We start from the raw sequence: 21,531 nt of genomic DNA, 5'->3' as shown, positions 1-21,531 counted from the left end.
ACAAGTTCGGATTTATGTGTGTTGTGTGTGTGGGTGTGTTTGAGTGAATTAATTACTAAGATGTTCTTGTTTTTTATGTGTTTTACTTGTTGGTTCTTAATTTTTCCCTTTTCCAATTCTTGATTTTTCCTCTTCTAGGATTAATGGGAAATCATTGAAAATATATTGCAATTTTTATGGAAAATTAGATGCTACATCTGTGTGAATTTGTGAATTTGAACCGTTGATCTACACACAGTATATGTATGTGTGTTTAGTGGGTAGTTATTCAATCAAATTTATGGTTCAAATCTATGCGCCCGATGTTAATTATCAGGTGTAGCATCTAACTTTCCATGGTAATAACAATTAAAAAATAAATAAATAAACAATAATAACAACAAAATCAAAAAGAATGGGAAGAAAATATACACAATTGGTGAGATGTGGAGTTGAAGTTTGAACTTTGCACGTGGTTGCCAATTGGAAGTATGTAAAGATTGCATGCATATCCACATCAATGATTATAGCGTGCAAATTTAGACCGGATAACCTCTTTTAATAGAAAAATCGGATGTCATAGGATGATTAATACGTGGATAATTTAAATAAAAATATAATCAGGATTCTAATAATTGGAAAAGAAAAAGAAAAAGAAAAAGAAAAAAGAAAAAAGAAAACCCCAGCATAACCCGTAACTCTCTAACCCTAATTATAATCAGCATGATTTATTAAGAGTTTAACACTTAAAAATGTCACATGTCAAAAAATTAGTGGAATCCGATTTATATTAAATATCAGCTGATCCGCTCAAAATTTAATCTCATTATTATATTATCTAATATTTGTCATGCATTTGCAATATATGCTGAATCACAAGAAACAGCTTAAATATATATTATTATCATTATCAAAACAAAAGGGAGCACACAAAGGGGATGCTATATATAGAAGGGCGTTCGTTCCGTAAATTTGTACCGTACCGCTTTCGAATTTTAGTAAAATTACGAAATTTCGCTACGCCAAAATTTCATATCGTTTATCAACAAACTGTATACTGAACCGAATTACTGGTTTCGGTATTTGGCACTGATGATGCTAAAAATAGATCACCTCAAGTAGTTGAGATCGAGGGAGCTGGGAGAGCAAAGTGGATCACTGCTCACGTGCTAGATGGTCCTGAGATACCTGCGAAGAGAGAACACATGAACTAGGCCGGGGTTGATCCGGCGGAAACCCCTCCGACGCTCAAGTCAGACGTGCGGATCGTGGAAATAGTTGAGAGAATACAAATTATCGTATTACTCAAATAATAGGGCGTACCTTTAGCAAATGAATTATATCGTTATTTATACCATAGATGAGATCGTTGAGCCCAAACCTTATTTGAAGGTGATTGGGCCTCGGTGATATTAGTCTTCAATATTGGGCTCGTGGCCCAGTAGGTAAATAAATTGTAAGTCCATTGGATTGGCCCAATTAGACATATCAGGCACGTACCTAGTTTTAGTTCGATTCGGTTAGGTTCGGTCCGTTTATTGGTCCAAATCCAGACGATCTGCAACCATTAGAAAAAAATGGGCCTGACCCAGTACGTGGAGAGTAGGCTAATTTAAAAAGTTTATTTATTTTTCTTTCCTTTTTGCAATTATCTATAAGCCCGAGGACCAACTTATCAAAAAAAAGTCCATAAAAAGTGTATTTTACCAATAAGCCAACAATGGAGAAAATAAATTTCATTCATCAAACCTGTTTCACCCTTATACAAAAAATGTCCCCGAACTCAAATTTTACACCAATTTCACCCCTCAAAACCTAATTTCACTATGATTTCATCCACTTATCGTTTGATTGCCGTTGAACTTCGATCAACACAGTAATATGAATTTTCGGTTTTTCTTTTTTTTTTTTTTTGTCGTGTTGACCAGTGAAAACAGTAGTATTAAATTCTTTTTACAGTAATATATAAATAAACACAACATTGTCGGAAAAAAAGTGTAATGCCAATGTGTTGATTGGTCAATACGATAATATTACTGCATTTACCGGTCAACAGAATAAAAGATGAAACAAATTAAAATTAAAATTAAAAAAAGGTTGATATTACGCTATTGACTACTATTGACATTATTGTGTTAACCGATCGACAAATTAAATAAATATTAATATTTTACTAAGCCAACGGGATCTCTTGTCGAAAAAACTTAAATATTATAATCAAAGAAGTTTTTGAAATTAAATTATACTAGTTGTTCGATTGTTTATTGCCATAGTTATTGATGACATTTTCTTTTTGGGGCTAAGAAATAAAGTGGTTTCCATTATGGTTGAATCATACAAAGTTAAAGTACTTGTACACTACAACATCGATTAATTAAATGTAGTACTCGTTTGGTTATGGAGATTAATTATTATCAACTAAATAATTGATCTACTGCGTTTGATGTTTGATAAACCTAATAACTTTTTCGGGTCGACCCAGAAATATTAATTATGTTATCATGTTTTATCTTGCATTTTAGTGAATTTTTCTGTTGAACGTCCTAATGTCCGATAAAACAATTGAATTTTCATTAGATTCTTTAATCCTATCTTGACAATCAAACGAGAGCCTACTAATCTGATGGAACAAGATAAATGGCAAAATATAATATACATAGAAAGGCCAACAATATTCAAAACCAACAAGTACACACAAATAATACAGCACTAATTGAACCCCATCAATCACACATAAATAACTGCATTGTCAATAGCCATTTGACTAATTTTTACTAGGTCTTTTGTGACAATTATTAACTTATTGCACTAATTGCACCACTTCATTAGTTGGAAAATTGTTCATATATATACATATAGATAGACGCATACATCTCTCACTACTTCAAGCATAACTATCTAAATCTAAGCAAAAGAAAAATTCTTATTACCCCAAATAGAGAGTACTATACACTTAGATATTTTCTTCTTTTTCGGTGTGTGAAAATGACTAAGTTAGTGAAAATCTCAATAGGTTTTGCTATTTTTGGTCTAATTTCGACGATAATGGAAACTCAAGCAGAAGCGAGAGCGTTCTTTGTGTTCGGAGACTCGTTGGTCGACAACGGCAACAACAACTACTTAGTCACCACCGCTAGGGCGGATGCTTATCCATACGGCATAGACTACCCCTCTCACCAAGCCACCGGCCGTTTCTCTAACGGACTTAACATCCCCGATATTATCAGTAAGTTTATACTTTTTTAGGATAAATTACAACTACCCTCTGAGGTAACGTTTATTGACCAAAAAACCCCTCAATTTTCCATAATTACATCTCCATGCCCTATAATTTGTAGATTTCTTACAATAACACCCTACTTTTTTAGAGGGTGCATGTAAGAAATTTACAAACTACAGGGAGCTGGATGTAATTTCTCAAAAAGAAGGGGTTTTTTTGTAATTACACTTTACCTCATGGAGGTGTTTGTAATTAGCATTTTTCATATTCCTAGGGCAATTTAATCTTTTATTATTATTTAAAAGTATATATTAGTGCCATGCATGCACAAAATTAAGTTGACAAAATATACATTATTAAAAATATTTAATTATAATTTATTATTGTAATCTTATTAATTATTAGGTGAGAGTATGGGTTGGGAACCCACATTGCCATACTTAAGCCCAGAACTTATGGGGCAGAAACTGCTTATTGGTGCTAACTTTGCTTCTGCTGGTGTTGGTGTACTTAATGATACTGGGATTCAATTTGTAAGTATTTATGATCAATATATTAGCTATATATATTTTATTAACTAATAATGTTTGGAGATGATAATCGGAACGAAGTTTTTAAATTCCGTCGATTTTTATCCGAAAATTCCGTGCTCGAAACAATGTATTCTTTTTTTCCCAAAAACATTGCGGTCACAGTTAGAGTATGTATGAGATTCCGATTATCGATCTGATTTCAAATTTCTAAATTTACTAGTCATTTTTTCAAAAAATGACATGTGTAATATTTTATATTATTATTATATTATAAAATGGAGTATCGTTTCCAATTTCTGCTGATTCCGATTCGAAAAATTCAAAATTTGGAACAAGTTTTTTTTCATTCAAATGTACGAAACTCCGATTTTTCAACTTTTTCGGTATTTGTTTGAAATTAATTTTGTAGACACAATAAAAATTAAATTAAATAAATAAATAAAACAATTAATTTTATTTGTGGTGCAGGTTAATATAATAAGGATATATCAACAGCTGAATTATTTTGAGGAATACAAGCAAAGAGTGAGTGAAATAGTTGGAGAAGATGAAACTCAGAAGCTAGTGAAAGAATCTTTGGTTCTTATTACTTTGGGTGGAAATGATTTTGTCAATAATTACTTTTTAGTCCCTTACTCCGCAAGATCTCGACAGTATTCCCTCCCTAAATATGTGCCCTTTGTCATTTCTGAATACAAGAAAGTTTTAAAGGTTAATCTCTCTCTCTCTCTCTCTCTCTCTCTCTCTCTCTCTCTCTCTCTCTCTCTCTCTCTCTCTCTCTCTCTCTCTCTCTCTCTCTCTCTCTCTCTCTCTCAACAATCTGTTGATTTTTACATTAGGGTTAATTACGAAATCTTCCCTGAACTTAAGCTAAATAACGAAAAACACCCCATCTATTCGTAATTACAAAACCCCCCTGAGGTTTGTTTCCGTGTTACACCAACCCCTTATAGTGTGACTTTTCACGGATTTTTTTTTATTTAAGGGAATCGACTTTACACAATTTCAGATATTTTCTTTTATTTATCACCTATTTAATAGATGGTATAATAGACTGCACACATTTTCTGTTAAAAAAACTCGATCAACAGTTAATCAGAGGGGGGGTTTGGTTATTAAGGATAGTTGGGGGGTGTTTTTCATTATTTAGCCTAAGTTCAGGGTTTTTTTTTCGTAATTTACCCTTTATTTTATTGTTTTATTTATTTATTTATCGATAAAAAAAATGCATGCAGAGGCTGTACAAACTTGGATTCCGTCGAGTTATAGTGACCGGAACGGGGCCGCTAGGGTGTGTGCCGGCCGAATTAGCGCAACACAGTACGGACGGCGAATGCGCAAAAGAACTGCAGAAGGCTGCATCACTCTTTAACCCTCAACTGGATAAAATGCTTAAACAACTTAACCATGGTTTAGGCAAAGATGTTTTCATTGCAGCTAATACTAATCTCATGCACATGGACTTCATTGCCAATCCTACACGTTTTGGTACATTCCTCTACTTTTTTTTTAACAATGTTTTATTTATTTATTTGTTTTATTAAAAGATTCGGATCCAATCGAGCGAGTTGATTAGTACGAGTCACAATTGCCGGATTACATTATCAGGGTCGTTCCTGAAATTTTAGTAACTTAAAACCTCGTTTGGTTGGTAAGATAAGATTAGCTAAGATAAGCCATGATAGTATAAATATTTGCAGATCGACCTGACAAATTATCAGGGATGCCAAAAATCAAGCAAAGTCCAATTATTTAGTTAATCATGACTAATTTTCCCAACCAAACGATGTCTAAACTGTGTTCTCTATATGGTGAATTAGATAAATTAAAGACTTTTACATTAAAAATTAAATTAGTGGTTAACAAAATTTAAATTTTGTATTATGTGCACAGGATTTGTAACATCGAAGATAGCTTGTTGCGGACAAGGACCGTATAACGGGCTGGGGCTTTGCACGCCGCTATCGAATTTGTGCCCAAATCGGGATCTATACGCGTTTTGGGATCCGTTTCATCCATCTGAAAAGGCGAATCGGATGATAGTCCAGCAGATATTGACCGGGTCGAATCTTTATATGCACCCGATGAACCTTAGCACAATCATGGCTATGGATTCAAGGGCTTAAAAGCCCAAATCCAGAACAAAAGGCTTGTCTATGGAATCCAAGTCCAATTCAAGTGTTTATTACCTGTTTGTTTTTTTTTTTTTTTATTGCAAAATTTGTTGAATTCCCAAATTGTATTTTCTTTTGTAAGTCTTAGAATATTTGTACTCGTGTGGTGATGATGTCTTGTGTCTTTGTAAGGATCTAATTTGATCAATTTCATCAATAAAATAATAAATAAAACTTATAGTTGCTCTTATAATTAATTTATACATATTTTTTTTCCTATAGTTTACTTATTGCAAAAAATTAGAATAATTAAGTAGCTCATATATCCTTTTCAGTAGTATAATTATATATTATATATAATATATATAGTTAATTGTAACGTGAAGACAGTACGTATCGTGTCTATCCAGCATTTCACACACTAGACGTGAATTCTAGGTCAAGAAAAGCCCTAATTTACGTAATTAAAAGGAAAAAAAAAAAAAAGAAGAGGCATACATTAATTACCTCAAGAAACAACTTAGCTTGAAATATTATATTATTAAAAAAAAAAAAAAGGAAATTGAAGAAAGCATACTAATTAAGGAGTGACTGAGAAGAAAAGAAATCAAGAAAGGGTAAAATGGGAAAATTAATGGGAAAGATTGTGTTGGTGGCAGATGGCAGATGCGTAATTATATTCTAAATCTGGTGCTGCAATAAAGATGGAGGAGGGCTGGTTGTTTTCGATATTTAATGTAATGATTTATATTAATACTTAAATAATTACATTTATATACCCTTCTTCAATTTTATTTTTTTTGGTTTTAATTCATGCCTGTGGTTCTGTAATCAAATATTTCATATATTCATTTTTTGCCATAAATCCCATGAGCATGTGTGTGAGTGCGTGAGAGAGAAAGAGAGAGTATAAAATAAGTGTGTGTGTGTGTGTGTGTGTGTGTGTTTTGGTGAGAGAGAGAGAAAGCAGTGTGTGTGGGTGTGTGTTTTGGTTTCTGGGAATCTGAATAAAATAATGTGCAGGGTTAATATGGGTAATCTTTTATTGATGTTTGTTGTCGTTTTGTGCGAAAGATGTACGGCCGGTTCAACATCCTTAAACTACACGAAGATGTACAGCAGACAAGTTAGCAGCTTGAGACTAGACCGGATTCACCGACATCTGGACAAGATCAACAAGCCTCCTCTCTTCACCATTCAGGTACACACACACACACGTACACGTGTTGGTGTGTGTTTTTTTTCTTCAAATATATTTTTTATTTTATTTTTATATAATATTTGCAGAGCCCAGATGGAGATATAATAGATTGTGTTCATAAAAGAAAACAGCCAGCTATGGATCATCCTCTTTTGAAGAATCATAAGATCCGGGTACCAAGTTAATTACCAACATGCCATTGCCATGCATTTATTTCAACCTTCATATTAATTGAGTGGGGAAAAAATAATAGAATTAAGAGATTAAATTCTGAGCGAATCAGTCGATATTTAATATAAATCGGATTTTACTAATTTGTTGACATGTGGCACTCTTAAGTCTGGGCTCTTAATAAATCACGCTGATTATAATTAGGGTTATGGGTTATGCTCGTTCTTTTTTTTTTTTCAATTATTAGAATCCTAATAATATTTTTATTTAAACTATCTACGTGTCAATCATTCTATGGCATCCGATTTTCTTATTAAAACACTTACCATCTCAATATCAATTATTTTATATTTTAAATTGAAACATAACTGAAATTAAATTGTTGGATTTTTTTAAAAAAAGTAATATATATTGTATAATAACGAATGAAAATATATTTTAAGAAATTAACGAATGAACTAAAATAAATTTAAAATACTTAAGAGTTAAGATTACTATTATTAGCTATGTATTGATTTATTAAATTTTATCTATATAAAAATATTCGATTAAGTGGTCTAACAACAATTAGATGTTATATATCAAACATGTACCTAACACATTATAGTTTAATTATTCATTTAGTTATTAATTTGAATAAAAGAGAAAATTTTAAGGGCATATTAGAATTTAAAATACAAATTAAATTGTGTTTGACGGGGTAAGTGTTACAGATGGTATACTTTAGGGGTGTAAACTATATTTTAACCCAAAAAATATTTGAGATTTATATTTTAGGTAAAATTACTTTTAATTAAATCAGAAATTAATTAATGGCATTAGAGAGTTCCACCGGCGCTGCCAAAGTCAACGAGAAAGGGTCAAAGAACGAACGGCAGCACAACAAGTGTAGATGGATGGAAAGGAGTTTGGCAGACGTGGCATCAAAACGGGCAGCTCTGCCCGAAGGGCACCGTGCCCGTTAGGCGCACCACCGTGCATGATGTGCTTAGGGCTAAATCTCTCTTTTATTTTGGCAAGAAGCATTTTCCCAATAGCTTGCCTTTTTCGCCGACCCGCCGTAGTGGGGCCCACCCCGATAGCGATAGCGATTCCGATCCACCCGATCTTTTGAGCGGCAACAACGGCCACGAGGTATATATTATATGTATGTATCTATATTGATCCTAGTCTACTTTTGAACGTGGTTTTTAAATCGAATTGAAAACCGTTTTGTTGAATGTAAGAATCACGGTAAATTACATGTATACCCCTGAGGTATGTTGAAATAACTTGAAGGTCCCTGTGATATTGATAATAACAATCACTCCCTGCACATTGTTAGAAACTCTAACGAGATAATGTATTGGATACGTTATTCGGATAAAATTGTAACAGACTATTAGTTTCAAGAAGTGACAGAGACAACATAGAGTTAGGGGTGATTTAAGAAATGTTGGGGGAGCCATGTCACACCCTAGCTCGATGTTGTCTCCATCACTTCCTGAAACTAATAGTCCATTATAATTTTATCGGAGTCACGTATTTAATGCATTATCTCGTTACAGTTTCTGACAATGTTTTAGGGGGGTGATTGTAATTATCTATACCATAGGGACTTTAAAGTTATTTCAACATACCTCAAGGGTGTAGGTGTAATTTATCCAAATCGTAACAATTTTTATTTAATATTATTCAAAATTTCTGAAAAAAAATATATTCATGTGCTTATTTTATAATGATACAAAAACATTTTCTTCAATAATGATATAATAACATTTACAAGAATTTAATTAATAGTAATAATTAGACAATGAAAACTAGTTTTAACATTTGTTTAAAAATAACATTTTTCTAAATTTTCTAAAAACAAATAATAATAAAAATAATTTCTAAATTCGAAAGCACGCGATAGCGTACACAACAGCGTCGGATGAAGTGTACGGGGCAAAAGCGACAATTAACGTGTGGGACCCGTCGGTGGACGAGTTAAGCGAGTTCAGCCTATCTCAGATCTGGGTTCTGTCCGGCTCGTTCGACGGCTTAGATCTCAACAGCATTGAAGCTGGCTGGCAGGTATTCTTAAATTTTACATTAATTATTTTAAATTATTCAAAATTTTTACAATTATTAATAATTATTTAAATTGAATTTCTGAAGATTTGATGATTGTACTAGTCAGGTTAGTCCGGAGCTGTATGGTGACACCAGGCCAAGATTATTCACTTATTGGACGGTTAGTATTATTGGATGATATATATATATATATATATATATATATATATATATATATATATATATATATATATATATATATATATATATATATATATATATATATATATATATATATATATATAACAATAAATAATTAATTAATTAAAGTATTTTTTTAATTTTTTTTATTGTGAAATAAAATCTCAATTATAGACCATATATATATATTATTCTAAATAAAATGGCAGAGCGACGCATATCAAGCGACGGGATGCTACAATCTTCTATGTTCGGGATTCGTGCAAACGAATAGCCGAATAGCAATCGGCGCAGCTATTTCACCGGTGTCATCCGTAGGCGGAAACCAATACGATATCACTCTCCTCATATGGAAGGTCGGAAATTTTCGCCCTTACAACGTTATCTATTGTAATAATAAAAATAAATTTAACAAAATATTATGTAATAATTAATTAATTAATTTTGCATTTGTCTCTTAAAAAAAAAAAAAAAAAATAGGACCCAAGGTTGGGAGATTGGTGGTTGGGCTTTGGAGACAATACATTAGTGGGCTATTGGCCTAATGAACTATTTACCCACTTAGCCGATCGAGCCACCATGGTCGAGTGGGGGGGCGAGATCGTAAATTCACGGGCAAATGATGAGCACACTTCGACTCAAATGGGCTCGGGCAATTTCGCGGAAGATGGGTTCGGAAAAGCGAGCTATTTTAGGAACCTCGAAATTGTGGACTCGGACAATAGCCTAACCTCGGTTCGAGACATTAAAACCTTGTCCGAGAATGCAAATTGTTACAATATTCAAAACTCGTATAACGAACCATGGGGCACTCATTTTTACTACGGCGGGCCCGGCAAAAACCCGCAGTGTCCGTGATGATCGTATAGAAAGGAAAAAAGAAAGAATGTAAGTATTGCGGTACATAATGTAAGTCATTATTCATCATATCTTCGTAACGAGTCTAGGGTTTGAATCGTGCATCTTCTCTCGTACTGAATTATTTGTAACATGATTTGAATTAAAAAGCAAAAATTTAAAAAGGAAAAATAATTACCCAAAAAATATAATAAATTTATATTGACAATTGTGGACAATTAATTAATTAAATAATTAAACATAGCAAACACAAAAGAGGTCTTCTACATTAGGAGTAAGCTTAATACATTTTCCACCACCAACAATAAATCCTTTTTCTTGGCAATGTTTGTTGCAGTCTGGGAATTCAGAGCATTTCCCTTGAAGTACTATCTCTTTATGCTCCTCTCCCTTCACTAAAATTCAGAAATTAAATAATATATATATATATATATATATATATATATATATATATATATATATATATATATATATATATATATATATATATATATATATATAATAAGTCAAGTCAATCTAAAGGATTTCACATGAATGAAATGGCATATAATATAATTATTACATAGTGGCGGAAATTGTACCGATCAGATCGAAATAAATACTTTCAAAAGAATTACAACTTTTTTAGTAAATCAAAAACTAGAAAATTACCAGATGTTAAGAGCAACGCCATGAAAATTAGAACGATGAAGAAAGATTTTTTGGCTTCCATTACTCGTAAAAAACTTTGTACTACCAATTGCTCAAGTTTATAATCTATGAAATATTTTAATTACGTTCCCATAATATATATAATGTCTAGGTCATTTTATTTTAGGGAAAAATATATAAATTACATTTTTTGTATTTTTGTAATATTCTGAATGCGTAAGATCTTTTGTTCCATATATATACACATATAAGATTTCATATCTTTATATAAAAGTAAGAAGCCCTAATGACATATTTGTAAAGAAATTAAAATTAATTACATCTCTTATTTTACAGCCTGTTTTTTTTTTCTCTAATGACTTTCAATGCAAATTAAATTTGCAAATCGGCTAGCAAAATCCTAATTCACTCGATATATATATACATATAAGATTTCATATCTTAATATAAAAGTAAGAAACCCTAATGATATATTTGCAAAAAAATTAAAATTATTTACACCTCTTATTTTCCAGCTTGTTTTTTTTTCTCTAATGACTTTCAATGCAAATTAGATTTGCAAATCGGCTAGCAAAATCCTAATTCACTCGTGTATAGTTTATTTTTTTCTTCTTTTTTTTTTTGGTAAATAATTTATGCTGTGGTTAATATTCCTTACGGATAGCACTAAATGGAAGTCAGGTGACTTAATTAATTTATGTTTTTTGTTGGGAGTTATATGATCGTACTTGCAGTAATATTAATATTATTTTGTTAATTTAAAATTCACAACTAATTATTTTAATATTGTAATTTTTTTAATACAATTTAATTAACAAATATTTAATTTTTTTTTTTTTTTTTTTTTTTTTTTTTTTTTTTTTTGCAATACTGGCCGTGCATTACATCTTCAACACTAGCTAGATTGCAAAGAGTTATTGATACGCGTTTTTCTCACGTATAAATTACCGTAAGTATACAGTATCGCATTTTGCAGAAAAGTGGTTCCGGATATCGATCCACAGGGACCTTGTAGATTCACATGCTGAGTAGTGTAATTAATAATTATATTATCGTTATATTATCTAGCCGATCGTAAATATTTGGAATGGTGAGAAGCCCTAATTTAAAAGCATGCAAGATCGTAAACATGCAAATATAGAATGTACGTAAATAAAGTAACGACAACTCAACGCGGGGGACTTCGATTTAAAGGGGACTTCTAGGGCCAAATCCACATATGTATAATCAACAACGATCTACAAATCCGTTATCTAAAATCACATTCATATTCGTTAACCCAGACGCTAATGTACTCTAACCCCCGTCTCCAGTGTAGTTAGAGTCTACCCACAGGTCCGACGTCTCCGTTCAGAACCTGCTATTAAGAGAGCATTTAGGCCAAGTCCTTAAGGGCTACCCGAAGTGCATCACGTCTCCGTTTCCACACTCCGAGCTATGTTTTCCTAACTTCAAACAAGAAATCTTCTCTCGAGTTCATTCCTATTTAATATCAATCCGAGAGCTGATCAAACAATCAGAAGCATTTAATACAGGAAAACATAAACGAAATCAAAACACGACAAATAGATAACAGAAATGACGATCGAAATCAATATATACAAGGCTTCATCACCCTAGAAGAAAATGTTCTTAGTTCATAACAAACATAGTATCAAAAGAATGTACAAAGGAAATGAAGAACAAAACGTAAAGAAATTGCGTAAGAAAAACCCAAGTCGGAACCCCCGTTGATGATTCCCGCAAAGAACTGTCAAAAACCGTAAAAAGTCGAAGAAGTAATGAAGAATGAAAGGGCCTTTCTATTTATAGTGAAATACAAAGCTTCCTCAAGAAGCTTTGCAAAATAAAATATCTTCCTCAAAAGGCGTGCCCAGATCGCGATCCAGGAATGTGGATCGCAATATGGGTCCTGTAACATTTACTCTCTGTAAGACCCCCCAGATCGCGATCCGACTTTCTGGATCGCGATCTGGATTTGACCCCTATTTATTCTCTGTCTGCACCCCCAGATCGCGATCCGGAATGCTGGATCGCGATCTGGGTCTTGATCCATTTTCGTACTGTGACAACCCCCAGATCGCGATCCAGAGATGTCAGATCGCGATCTGGGTCTTCTTGGCCCCAAAATTGGCTTGAAAATTCGGTTTCGCTTTCAAATGGCTTCGACTCGGCAAAAATACCTAATAAAACCCTGAAATAGAAATAAAACAAGAACGCAATAATATATACAAATAAAGCCGAAACTCGGACGAACGAAGACCAAAACTCGAAGATTTGATAAGCAAAAATCGTGCAAAACGAACACTTATCAGTTATAGTGTAAGGATTGATTTTCTTTATTTTCCAAATAAAGTTTGTAGATTAAATTTTAATTTTGTGATAAATTTTAGATCACCATCTAGAGTAAATGGTTCTCTAGTTGCTCTAAATGTTTAAGAACACGTGACAATTAAATAAACTAACAAAGATATGTTGTCACTCTCTAAATATATAATATAATAAATTAATAATTGAAGGTTTTATAATTAGTTGTTTACCTACTAATTATTTTACTAATATAGAAGAAGATAATATATGGTTGGATATTTCTTGTTCACTCATTTTTATTATTCTAAATTAATTGATGTCACACATATGAAATAGGGTTCCATCATATTCATGAATCTTTCTTGTCTCAAACTCCATCAAGAATCTTCCATTATTGAGTTCTTGAATTTTTAATTGTTGTTTAGCTTCCTAAAATCCAGCTCCTATGAAAAATTCAGATTCTTCTTTTATTTTATTTTACATGGAATATTCGAGTTCAAGTGAATTCATTTTTTTGTTCCATACAATCGTTTGGAAAGTAGAACCTCGACCAGATTTATACGGTCTTTGAGATGCTACATCGAGGATACTTATTAATTGTTGATGTGGTAAAATAAGTTTTCACTAAGCATACATACACATGGGTGTGTGAGATTGTGTGCAGTTCAACAAATACTAATAATAATAATAATAATAATAATAATAATAATAATAATAATAATAATAATAATAATAATAATAATAATAATAATAATAATAATAATAATAAATAAATAAATAAAAATGAAAATAGAAAATAGATAGAAAGTATTCACACCCACAATTTGCTGAGCGTTGACCGACAACTAGGCCAACCAAACATAGTTTGACAATAACCTAACATTAAATTTCTCTAATATGTCAAAAATTCACATAATTGATATAGAAAGTAAAAAATCAAAAATCAAAAATCAAAAATAAAAAATAAAAAATAATTAAAAGAAAAAAGAAAAAGAAACACACAGTATAGTGTGTTGTGTGTGTGGCGCACAATAGCCACCACAAGTCTATAAAATCCTATCCCAGTCATTTTTTCCTTCTCACACAGACACACACACATCCCCCAACAAAAGAAAAAAAATGGCTGACCCCCTGAGCTGCGCCGCCGCAGACCTCCTCCCCCTCCTCGGCGGCGGCGCCAACGCCAACGCCAACGCCACCGCCGCGGCAGCCTTCATATGCAGCCGCTTCGCCGCCGCGTCGGAGAAGCTCTCCGACTCGACGTACGCAATCAACAGCACGTACCTCCTGTTCTCGGCGTACCTGGTGTTCGCGATGCAGCTCGGCTTCGCCATGCTCTGCGCCGGCTCAGTCAGGGCGAAGAACACCATGAACATCATGCTGACGAACGTCCTCGACGCCGCCGCCGGCGGGCTGAGCTACTACCTCTTCGGCTACGCCTTCGCCTTCGGCGGCCCATCAAATGGGTTCATCGGAAAACACTTCTTCGGCCTCCGGGAATTCCCTTCGCCGACGGCGGATTATAGCTTTTTTCTTTACCAGTGGGCTTTCGCCATTGCTGCAGCAGGTATATATATATTAATTATCAAATTATCACTATTTATATATTTATATTTAATTTAATATAATATTAATGTAATATTTCCTCTTTTATAATTTATAGTGAAAAAATATGTAGAATTTATGATAGATTGCTGGCTTTTGAAATCTATATGTATCACACTTTTTGTTTTAGTGATAAAGAAAGTCAAATAATTGTTAGTGTATGATTTTACGTAGTACAAAAATTCATTACATCTTTTATTGCTATATTTTTATTAATTAAAAATTATATTTCGGACAATGGGAAATTATAAAAAGTAAGTAGTAATTAATGAAGTAATTAAGGACAACATTAAATGAAGTGAGAAATTTTTAAATTTTCGTGCGGGAAGTTAGATGCTACACCTGGTTATTTACATTTGATGAATTTGAACTGTAGATTTAATTCTAATCCACCACTCAGTGTTATTCTTGAAAAATATTACTCCCTCTGTTCCACAATAACTGTCCCTTTTTTAAAATATTTTTGTTTCATATTATCTGTCACTTTAGATTTCCAATACCATATTAAATGCATTTTTCCTATTTTAACCTTATTAATCAAACTTTATTCATTAATTTTCTCTTATAAATTATTAAATATTAAAGGTTGTTTTGGTCATTTTTATATGATTTTTCTAAAATCAAGATATATTTATTGAATTTCTTAATCTTTGTGAAAAAAGTGAAAAGTGACAATTATTTAGGAACGGAGGGAGTAGTAAATTTATTTATCATGTATTTTTAATATAGTATGGGGGAATTATAATTGAAAAAATATGTATTTTTATTAAAATTACTATAGTATTTTTATAATATGTTCGTTTTTGTTATGTATAAATTGTATTTTTATAATTGAAAATTCTGTATTTTTATTAATATTAATATAGTATTGGTTGGAATTTTAATTGAAAAGGAAAGAAAAAACCGATTTAAATAAATTATTATTTTTAATCATGTATTTTTTTAATTAATTTCCATATTGTGCACAATTCCCGATCAGGTATAACAAGTGGGTCCATCGCAGAAAGGACACAATTTGTGGCATATTTAATCTACTCCTCTTTCCTAACCGGTTTTGTGTACCCGGTTGTCTCTCATTGGTTTTGGGCCGGAGACGGTTGGGCCGGTGCAGCCAAGTCGAGTGGCAAACTTCTCTTCAACTCGGGTGTGATTGATTTCGCCGGTTCAGGTGTGGTCCACATGGTTGGCGGCATTGCCGGTCTATGGGGTGCCCTAATCGAGGGTCCTCGAATCGGCCGGTTCGACCATTCTGGTCGATCCGTCGCGCTGCGAGGCCACAGTGCCTCGCTGGTTGTGCTCGGCACTTTCTTACTGTGGTTCGGTTGGTACGGGTTCAACCCCGGTTCGTTTCTAACCATAGTTAAGTCGTACGACACTGGCAGTGGGGCCTACTACGGCCAGTGGAGTGCGATCGGGCGGACAGCTGTCACGACTACACTGGCCGGTAGCACCGCGGCCCTGACGACCCTTTTCAGTAAAAGGGTCCTCGTGGGCCACTGGAACGTGATTGACGTGTGCAACGGGTTGTTGGGCGGGTTTGCCGCCATCACCTCCGGCTGCGCGGTGGTGGAGCCGTGGGCCGCGATTGTGTGCGGTTTCGTCGCGGCGTGGGTGCTTATCGGGCTCAATAAGTTGGCAGAGAGATTGAAGTACGATGACCCGTTGGAGGCGGCACAGTTGCACGGTGGGTGCGGTGCATGGGGGGTTTTGTTCACCGGATTATTTGCCACGAAAGATTACGTGAACGAGGTTTATCCAGGTCGGCCCGATAGGCCGTACGGGTTGTTCATGGGCGGTGGTGGGAGGCTATTGGCCGCACAAATAGTGCAAATTTTGGTGATTATTGGGTGGGTCACGGCTACGATGGCACCGCTATTTTTGGCTTTACGAAAATTGAAATTGCTTAGGGTTTCGAACGAGGACGAAACGGCGGGAATGGACATGACTAGGCACGGAGGGATGGCATATATTTACCATGACGAAGGCGATGATTATAATACCAATAGTTCCAATTTGCCACAATTCAAGATGAGCCGGATCGAACCGGGAGATACTCCCACGCCGGAGTATCACCCGTAATCGACCCGACCCCGACCCGTGTGTGATTCACGTTCCGAAATTCTCGATACTTATCATAAGGAAGTCAAATTAGGGTTGTTATTTAGAAACTCACAATGCAAGTGGTTGCATAAATAAGCCAAATTGCTCTTAATTTTTCTTGTATTGATGTTTTGGCAATGGGATGGAGAGATACTAGTTTGTAAATCAATTATATATTATATGTTTTTCTTTTATATGATTTGTTCACAATCCAACGATCACGAGAGCATGGTCCGTCGGATCGGATCGATAAGTTCTCGTTCGATTTTTATGTCGTTTTATTATAAATTTATTTTAATTATTGTCCCCAAGTGAAAATCTTGATTCTCTGTCATCTATAGATAGATAGATACACATGTGGTTAGGGATGTGTAAGAGCCACTAGCTTTGTAATTTGTCCTTATCGGTGATTAGTGAAAACTTTTGGACTTGGCAGCAAATAATGTAGGGTAGAGGTTTAATGAGAGATCAAGAAAAGGAATGGTTCATAAATCTCGTCCAGTGAATAATGCATATGCACAATTATCAAAAAAAAGAATAATGCATATGCACTTTATTTGGTCCACATCAAATAATTTTATTTATTTATACTTTTTTATTATTTTTGGACAGTATTATTTCATTATTGCAACATGGCTTTCTTGTAATTAAAACCATACGAACATTTCTTTTTTATTTTTTGGATGGTTCCAGTCCAAAAAAAATCGAATTTGGAACAATATTTTTAATTCCAAATTTCGAAAATCTCAATACACAATTTTTTTTCGAATTCTTTTGAATCGAAATTAGGACAGCCTGCCTCCGTCATTTACTAATCGTCGCGTGTTCTCACGATTACATCTGCAGCATGATAAAACAACAGAAACTTCAGAAAAAGAAAAAGATTGCATAAAATTCATGAATAATAGAAACTTCAGATGAAAAGACAAGTGTTTGCTTTAGTTCAAAAACTAGAAAATGCGTCTAATCAAAATTTCGGGACCTATTTGCGTATCGAGCGTGACAATCCTACAAAATCTGATTGTGTTGCTGCCAGAGATTGTAAATGCAACCCAGCAATCAAAACATGAATCGAAAAAATTATTCCTGGTTAGTGAAAGAAATCGTCGAATAACATAATAACACCGGACGATGGTGCAATACCGGTCGAAGAATCAGGAAGTCAATGAAAGCAAGCGATCATGCTAAAAAATGACGTAAGGAAAAAAAAAAACCTCGAAGCGTAATCGATTGGGGCAAAAGATGCAGAAAGCAAGCCATATCGAAGATGTTCGTATATAAATCGAAATGTCACCAATAATCCCCACACGAACAAACCCCATCTTTAAAATGGTGGAACCTACTAGAATCTCTGACAGTAATTTCCCTCCGAACAATCTCCGAAATCACCTTTATTGCAGCATGGCAATCCACGCAAGCCCTCAAGTTTTTCATTACCAATACAGGCGAACCCTCTGGAGTACTGATCAACGCAAATGCAATTGCCAGCCTTTCGCTATGATACTTAAGCGATTCTGCTTTCATTACATCGTCGACATTTTGAAGAACACAACTCAAGTCCGGCTTGTACCCTTTCTCTTCCATCTGTTCGGACAAATCGTTTATCTTTATTCTTATCTCCTCGTTTAGTGGGTGGCTCCTATCATTGGCTGAAAATATATGAACTTTGCGTGCGATTTCAACCCAGCTATAAGCAGGCACTTTTCGAACCCCTCTTTCTCGCATGGCTTTCTTCACCTTCGCCATATGTTCCCACTCCCCTGCCTCTGCGTAAATATTAGACATGGTGACATAAGCAGCGGCATCTCTAAGCACATCGAGGCTAAATAGTTCGTCAGCGGCTCTCTTAGCGAATTCTTGATTCTTGTGGATTCTACACGAATTTAAAATCGAAGACCACATGATTTCGTCTGGCTTGACTGGCATTCGAGCCATCAAAGACTCTGCTTCGTTAAATCGGCCCCTTCTGCAGAGCACGTCTACTAAAGACGCGTAGTGTTCTTTCCTTGGAGCGAGTTTGTATGTCTGAGTCATGGTGTTGAAATACTGCAGTGCTTCGTCGACATGCCCGCAGTGGCTACATGCAGTTAGAACACCAAGGAAGCTAACTGGATCGGGTTGAAGGCCCGATTGTACCATCTGCTCAAAGGACCGTAAAGTGGCTTTGGCGTCTCCGTTTTGAGCGTATGCCGAAATCATTGCATTCCATGAGATTGAGTTCCTCTCAGGCATGTGTCTGAAAATTGATATTGCGTCTTTTAACGATCCGCATTTAGCGTACATGTCCAAGAGTGCACTACCGCAGAAAATATTTGATAGGAATCCGCTACCGATTATGCACGAGTGGAATTGCTTCCCTAGTGAAAGCAAAGCCAAGTTTGCTGAGGCTCTCAAAGTACTCGCAAAAGTTGCTTGGTCGCCACAAACATTGTTTCTACGCATTTCGTTAAACAGCTTAAGGGCTTCATCGTTTAGGCCTTGTTGAACATATCCCGATATCAGGGCAGTCCAAGGAACAGAGGTTTTGTCGGCCAAATTTTTGAATATAACATTGGCTTCGTCGAACCTGCCACATTTCGCGTACATGTCTACGAGGGAATTCCCCACTTGAATTTCTGTATCGGCTGTTGTCATAATTGCCTGCGTGTGGATTTGCCTTCCCATCTCTATATCTTGTGTATTTGCCGATATACTCAGCATAGTTGCAAAAGGAAAGTTTCTTCTACTAAACTTGCTTAACCGCAACTCTCTGAAGAGATTGAGGGATTCTTTGAGTTGTCCGTTCCATGCGTAACTTGTTATGACAATATTGTAAGAAACACCATCCAACTCCGGCATTTCATCAAAGAATTTTCGCATGTCTTCAATATAATCATGCTTGGAGTAAAAATCAAGAAGCGCATTTCCGATAAATACATCGTGCACAAAGTTACTCTTGACAACCAGTCCGTGGACCTGTTGCCCGAGGGTAGTACCATCCAAACCGACACAAGCACGCAGAATCGCAGCAAAGGTGAAATCCGAAGGCCTAAAACCGTGATACTGCATTTCTGAAAAGAGCTTTATTGCCGGTTCATTCAGCCCTTCTTTAGCAAACCCCGTTATCAATGTGTTGAAAGTAATCGTATCTCTCGTGATCATTTCTTCAAAGAGCCGAACTGCTAGATCAAGACTCTGAGATTTGCAGTAAGAATCGACTAAGCTGTTACACACTGTAAGGTCAGAGCCAAATCCTAATCTGGTGATATGCGCGTGGACTTGACATACGTCTTTTCGGGTAATTTTTTCGTCACAGCTAGATAAAAGAGTTGCAATAGTGATTTCGTCTGGTTTCACCCCTGTCCTAAACATATCAACATAAAGATTAAAAGCTTCGATAGGTTGATTGCTCTTCGCGTAACCACCAATCAGTATCGTCCAAGATACCGCTGTTCTGTCACCCATATTATCAAACAGCTCCCTAGCATGAGAAAGATTGTCCGACTTGAGGTAGCAGGAAATCATCATGTTCACAGAGCACGTATTTTTCCGAGGCATTTCGTCGAACAGTTTGCGTGCCTCGGAGAATTGGCTATGTCTGAGAAAATTCTTCAACTGGAAATTGTAGCGACTAGTCTCTACGTCGAATCCCGTTTTAACGGAACGGGAATCCACCAAATTTGAGCCATGGATGCTGCAAATTTTTCATAATGAGGTTTACATTTTGTCTTAATTGAAGAAACTGTTGAAAGTATAGAGAGAGAGAGATGGCATTACCTATTTGTACGGTAGAATCTCTTTGTGAACGCAATGGTTCTATTCCATCGGTTCAGTGCATTTGAAGTGTTCATATGGCTGAATTTGATCTGTGAATTAGATAAAATAAGATTACCATTGAAGAGGGAAGAAGAAACACCAACAGAGCAGAACGAAAAATGGCATAAAAAGAAGAGAGAAAGAGCCTAAGAGGAGAGAGAGAGAGAGAGAGAGAGAGAGAGAGAGAGAGAGAGAGAGAGTATATAGAAGAGGGAAAAGAAGAATGGGTTGGGGAGAAGAGAGCGGCAAATTTGTTTGGGAGGAAAATGTTATTTATCAGTGCAAATTACGGCCACCCTGAGTTATGGTTAATTATGAAAATTCCCCTTCTGTTTGGGTAATAATTACAGCCACCTCCATCAATTATGTATTATCTTACGAAAAAACCCCTCCAGAGGTAAATTCATGGATGTTAAATCGGTAAACCAAACCAAAATTTCGATACTCCAACCTTTCATACCGTTTACCGAACTGAATATACGATTTGGTTCGGTAAATAACCGAATTACATAAATTTTATGTAAAAATATTTAAAAGGGGGGGTAGCTACAATTACCCACACAAGATGGGTTTATTCGTAATTTGACCATCCCTCGGGAGTGATCGTAATTTACCCTATTTATTAGTAGGTTTGGTGTTTTAATTTTTTTTTTTTTTTACTTTTTATTATTTTTATTTTATTTAGATTTGATTTAATGTCACATTTTCTAACAATTTAAAAAAACATTTATTTTAAGGGCGCCTGTTTTAAAATCATTT

General features: G+C 34.9%; 4 protein-coding genes across 4 annotated transcripts; 3 read left to right on the top strand and 1 right to left on the bottom strand.

The window, feature by feature from the left end:
• The first annotated feature begins 2,863 nt into the window (after nucleotides 1-2,863).
• Nucleotides 2,864-6,099, top strand: LOC105955647 (GDSL esterase/lipase At5g33370). The gene is made up of 5 exons (XM_012979415.2): nucleotides 2,864-3,205; nucleotides 3,605-3,732; nucleotides 4,201-4,443; nucleotides 4,968-5,220; nucleotides 5,626-6,099. Exons 1-5 carry the CDS (start codon nucleotides 2,965-2,967, stop codon nucleotides 5,856-5,858), a joined length of 1,098 nt encoding a protein of 365 aa, XP_012834869.2. The 5' UTR covers nucleotides 2,864-2,964; the 3' UTR covers nucleotides 5,859-6,099.
• A 478-nt stretch (nucleotides 6,100-6,577) lies between these two features.
• On the top strand, nucleotides 6,578-10,429 carry LOC105955358 (protein neprosin). Its single transcript, XM_012979073.2, has 7 exons — nucleotides 6,578-7,047; nucleotides 7,134-7,220; nucleotides 8,041-8,352; nucleotides 9,103-9,273; nucleotides 9,380-9,433; nucleotides 9,663-9,809; nucleotides 9,934-10,429. Exons 1-7 carry the CDS (start codon nucleotides 6,862-6,864, stop codon nucleotides 10,309-10,311), a joined length of 1,335 nt encoding a protein of 444 aa, XP_012834527.2. The 5' UTR covers nucleotides 6,578-6,861; the 3' UTR covers nucleotides 10,312-10,429.
• A 3,845-nt stretch (nucleotides 10,430-14,274) lies between these two features.
• LOC105955649 (ammonium transporter 1 member 2) lies at nucleotides 14,275-17,171 on the top strand. Its single transcript, XM_012979416.2, has 2 exons — nucleotides 14,275-14,839; nucleotides 15,857-17,171. The coding sequence occupies exons 1-2, from the start codon at nucleotides 14,392-14,394 to the stop codon at nucleotides 16,954-16,956; spliced, it is 1,548 nt and encodes a 515-aa protein (XP_012834870.2). The 5' UTR covers nucleotides 14,275-14,391; the 3' UTR covers nucleotides 16,957-17,171.
• Nucleotides 17,172-17,514: 343 nt separating this feature from the next.
• Nucleotides 17,515-21,053, bottom strand: LOC105955651 (Pentatricopeptide repeat (PPR) superfamily protein). Its single transcript, XM_088820027.1, has 3 exons — nucleotides 20,734-21,053; nucleotides 18,192-20,650; nucleotides 17,515-17,817 (listed from the first exon to the last, which is right to left on the bottom strand). The coding sequence occupies exons 1-2, from the start codon at nucleotides 20,805-20,807 to the stop codon at nucleotides 18,268-18,270; spliced, it is 2,457 nt and encodes an 818-aa protein (XP_088676153.1). The 5' UTR covers nucleotides 20,808-21,053; the 3' UTR covers nucleotides 17,515-17,817; nucleotides 18,192-18,267.
• Nucleotides 21,054-21,531: the final 478 nt, after the last annotated feature.

Source organism: Erythranthe guttata, chromosome 6, assembly GCF_056151865.1.
Source record: "Erythranthe guttata isolate IM_541 chromosome 6, IM_541, whole genome shotgun sequence".
Taxonomy (NCBI): Eukaryota; Viridiplantae; Streptophyta; class Magnoliopsida; order Lamiales; family Phrymaceae; genus Erythranthe; species Erythranthe guttata.
Note: the sequence above shows the minus strand (reverse complement) of the source record. Positions and strands in the feature narration are given on the sequence as shown.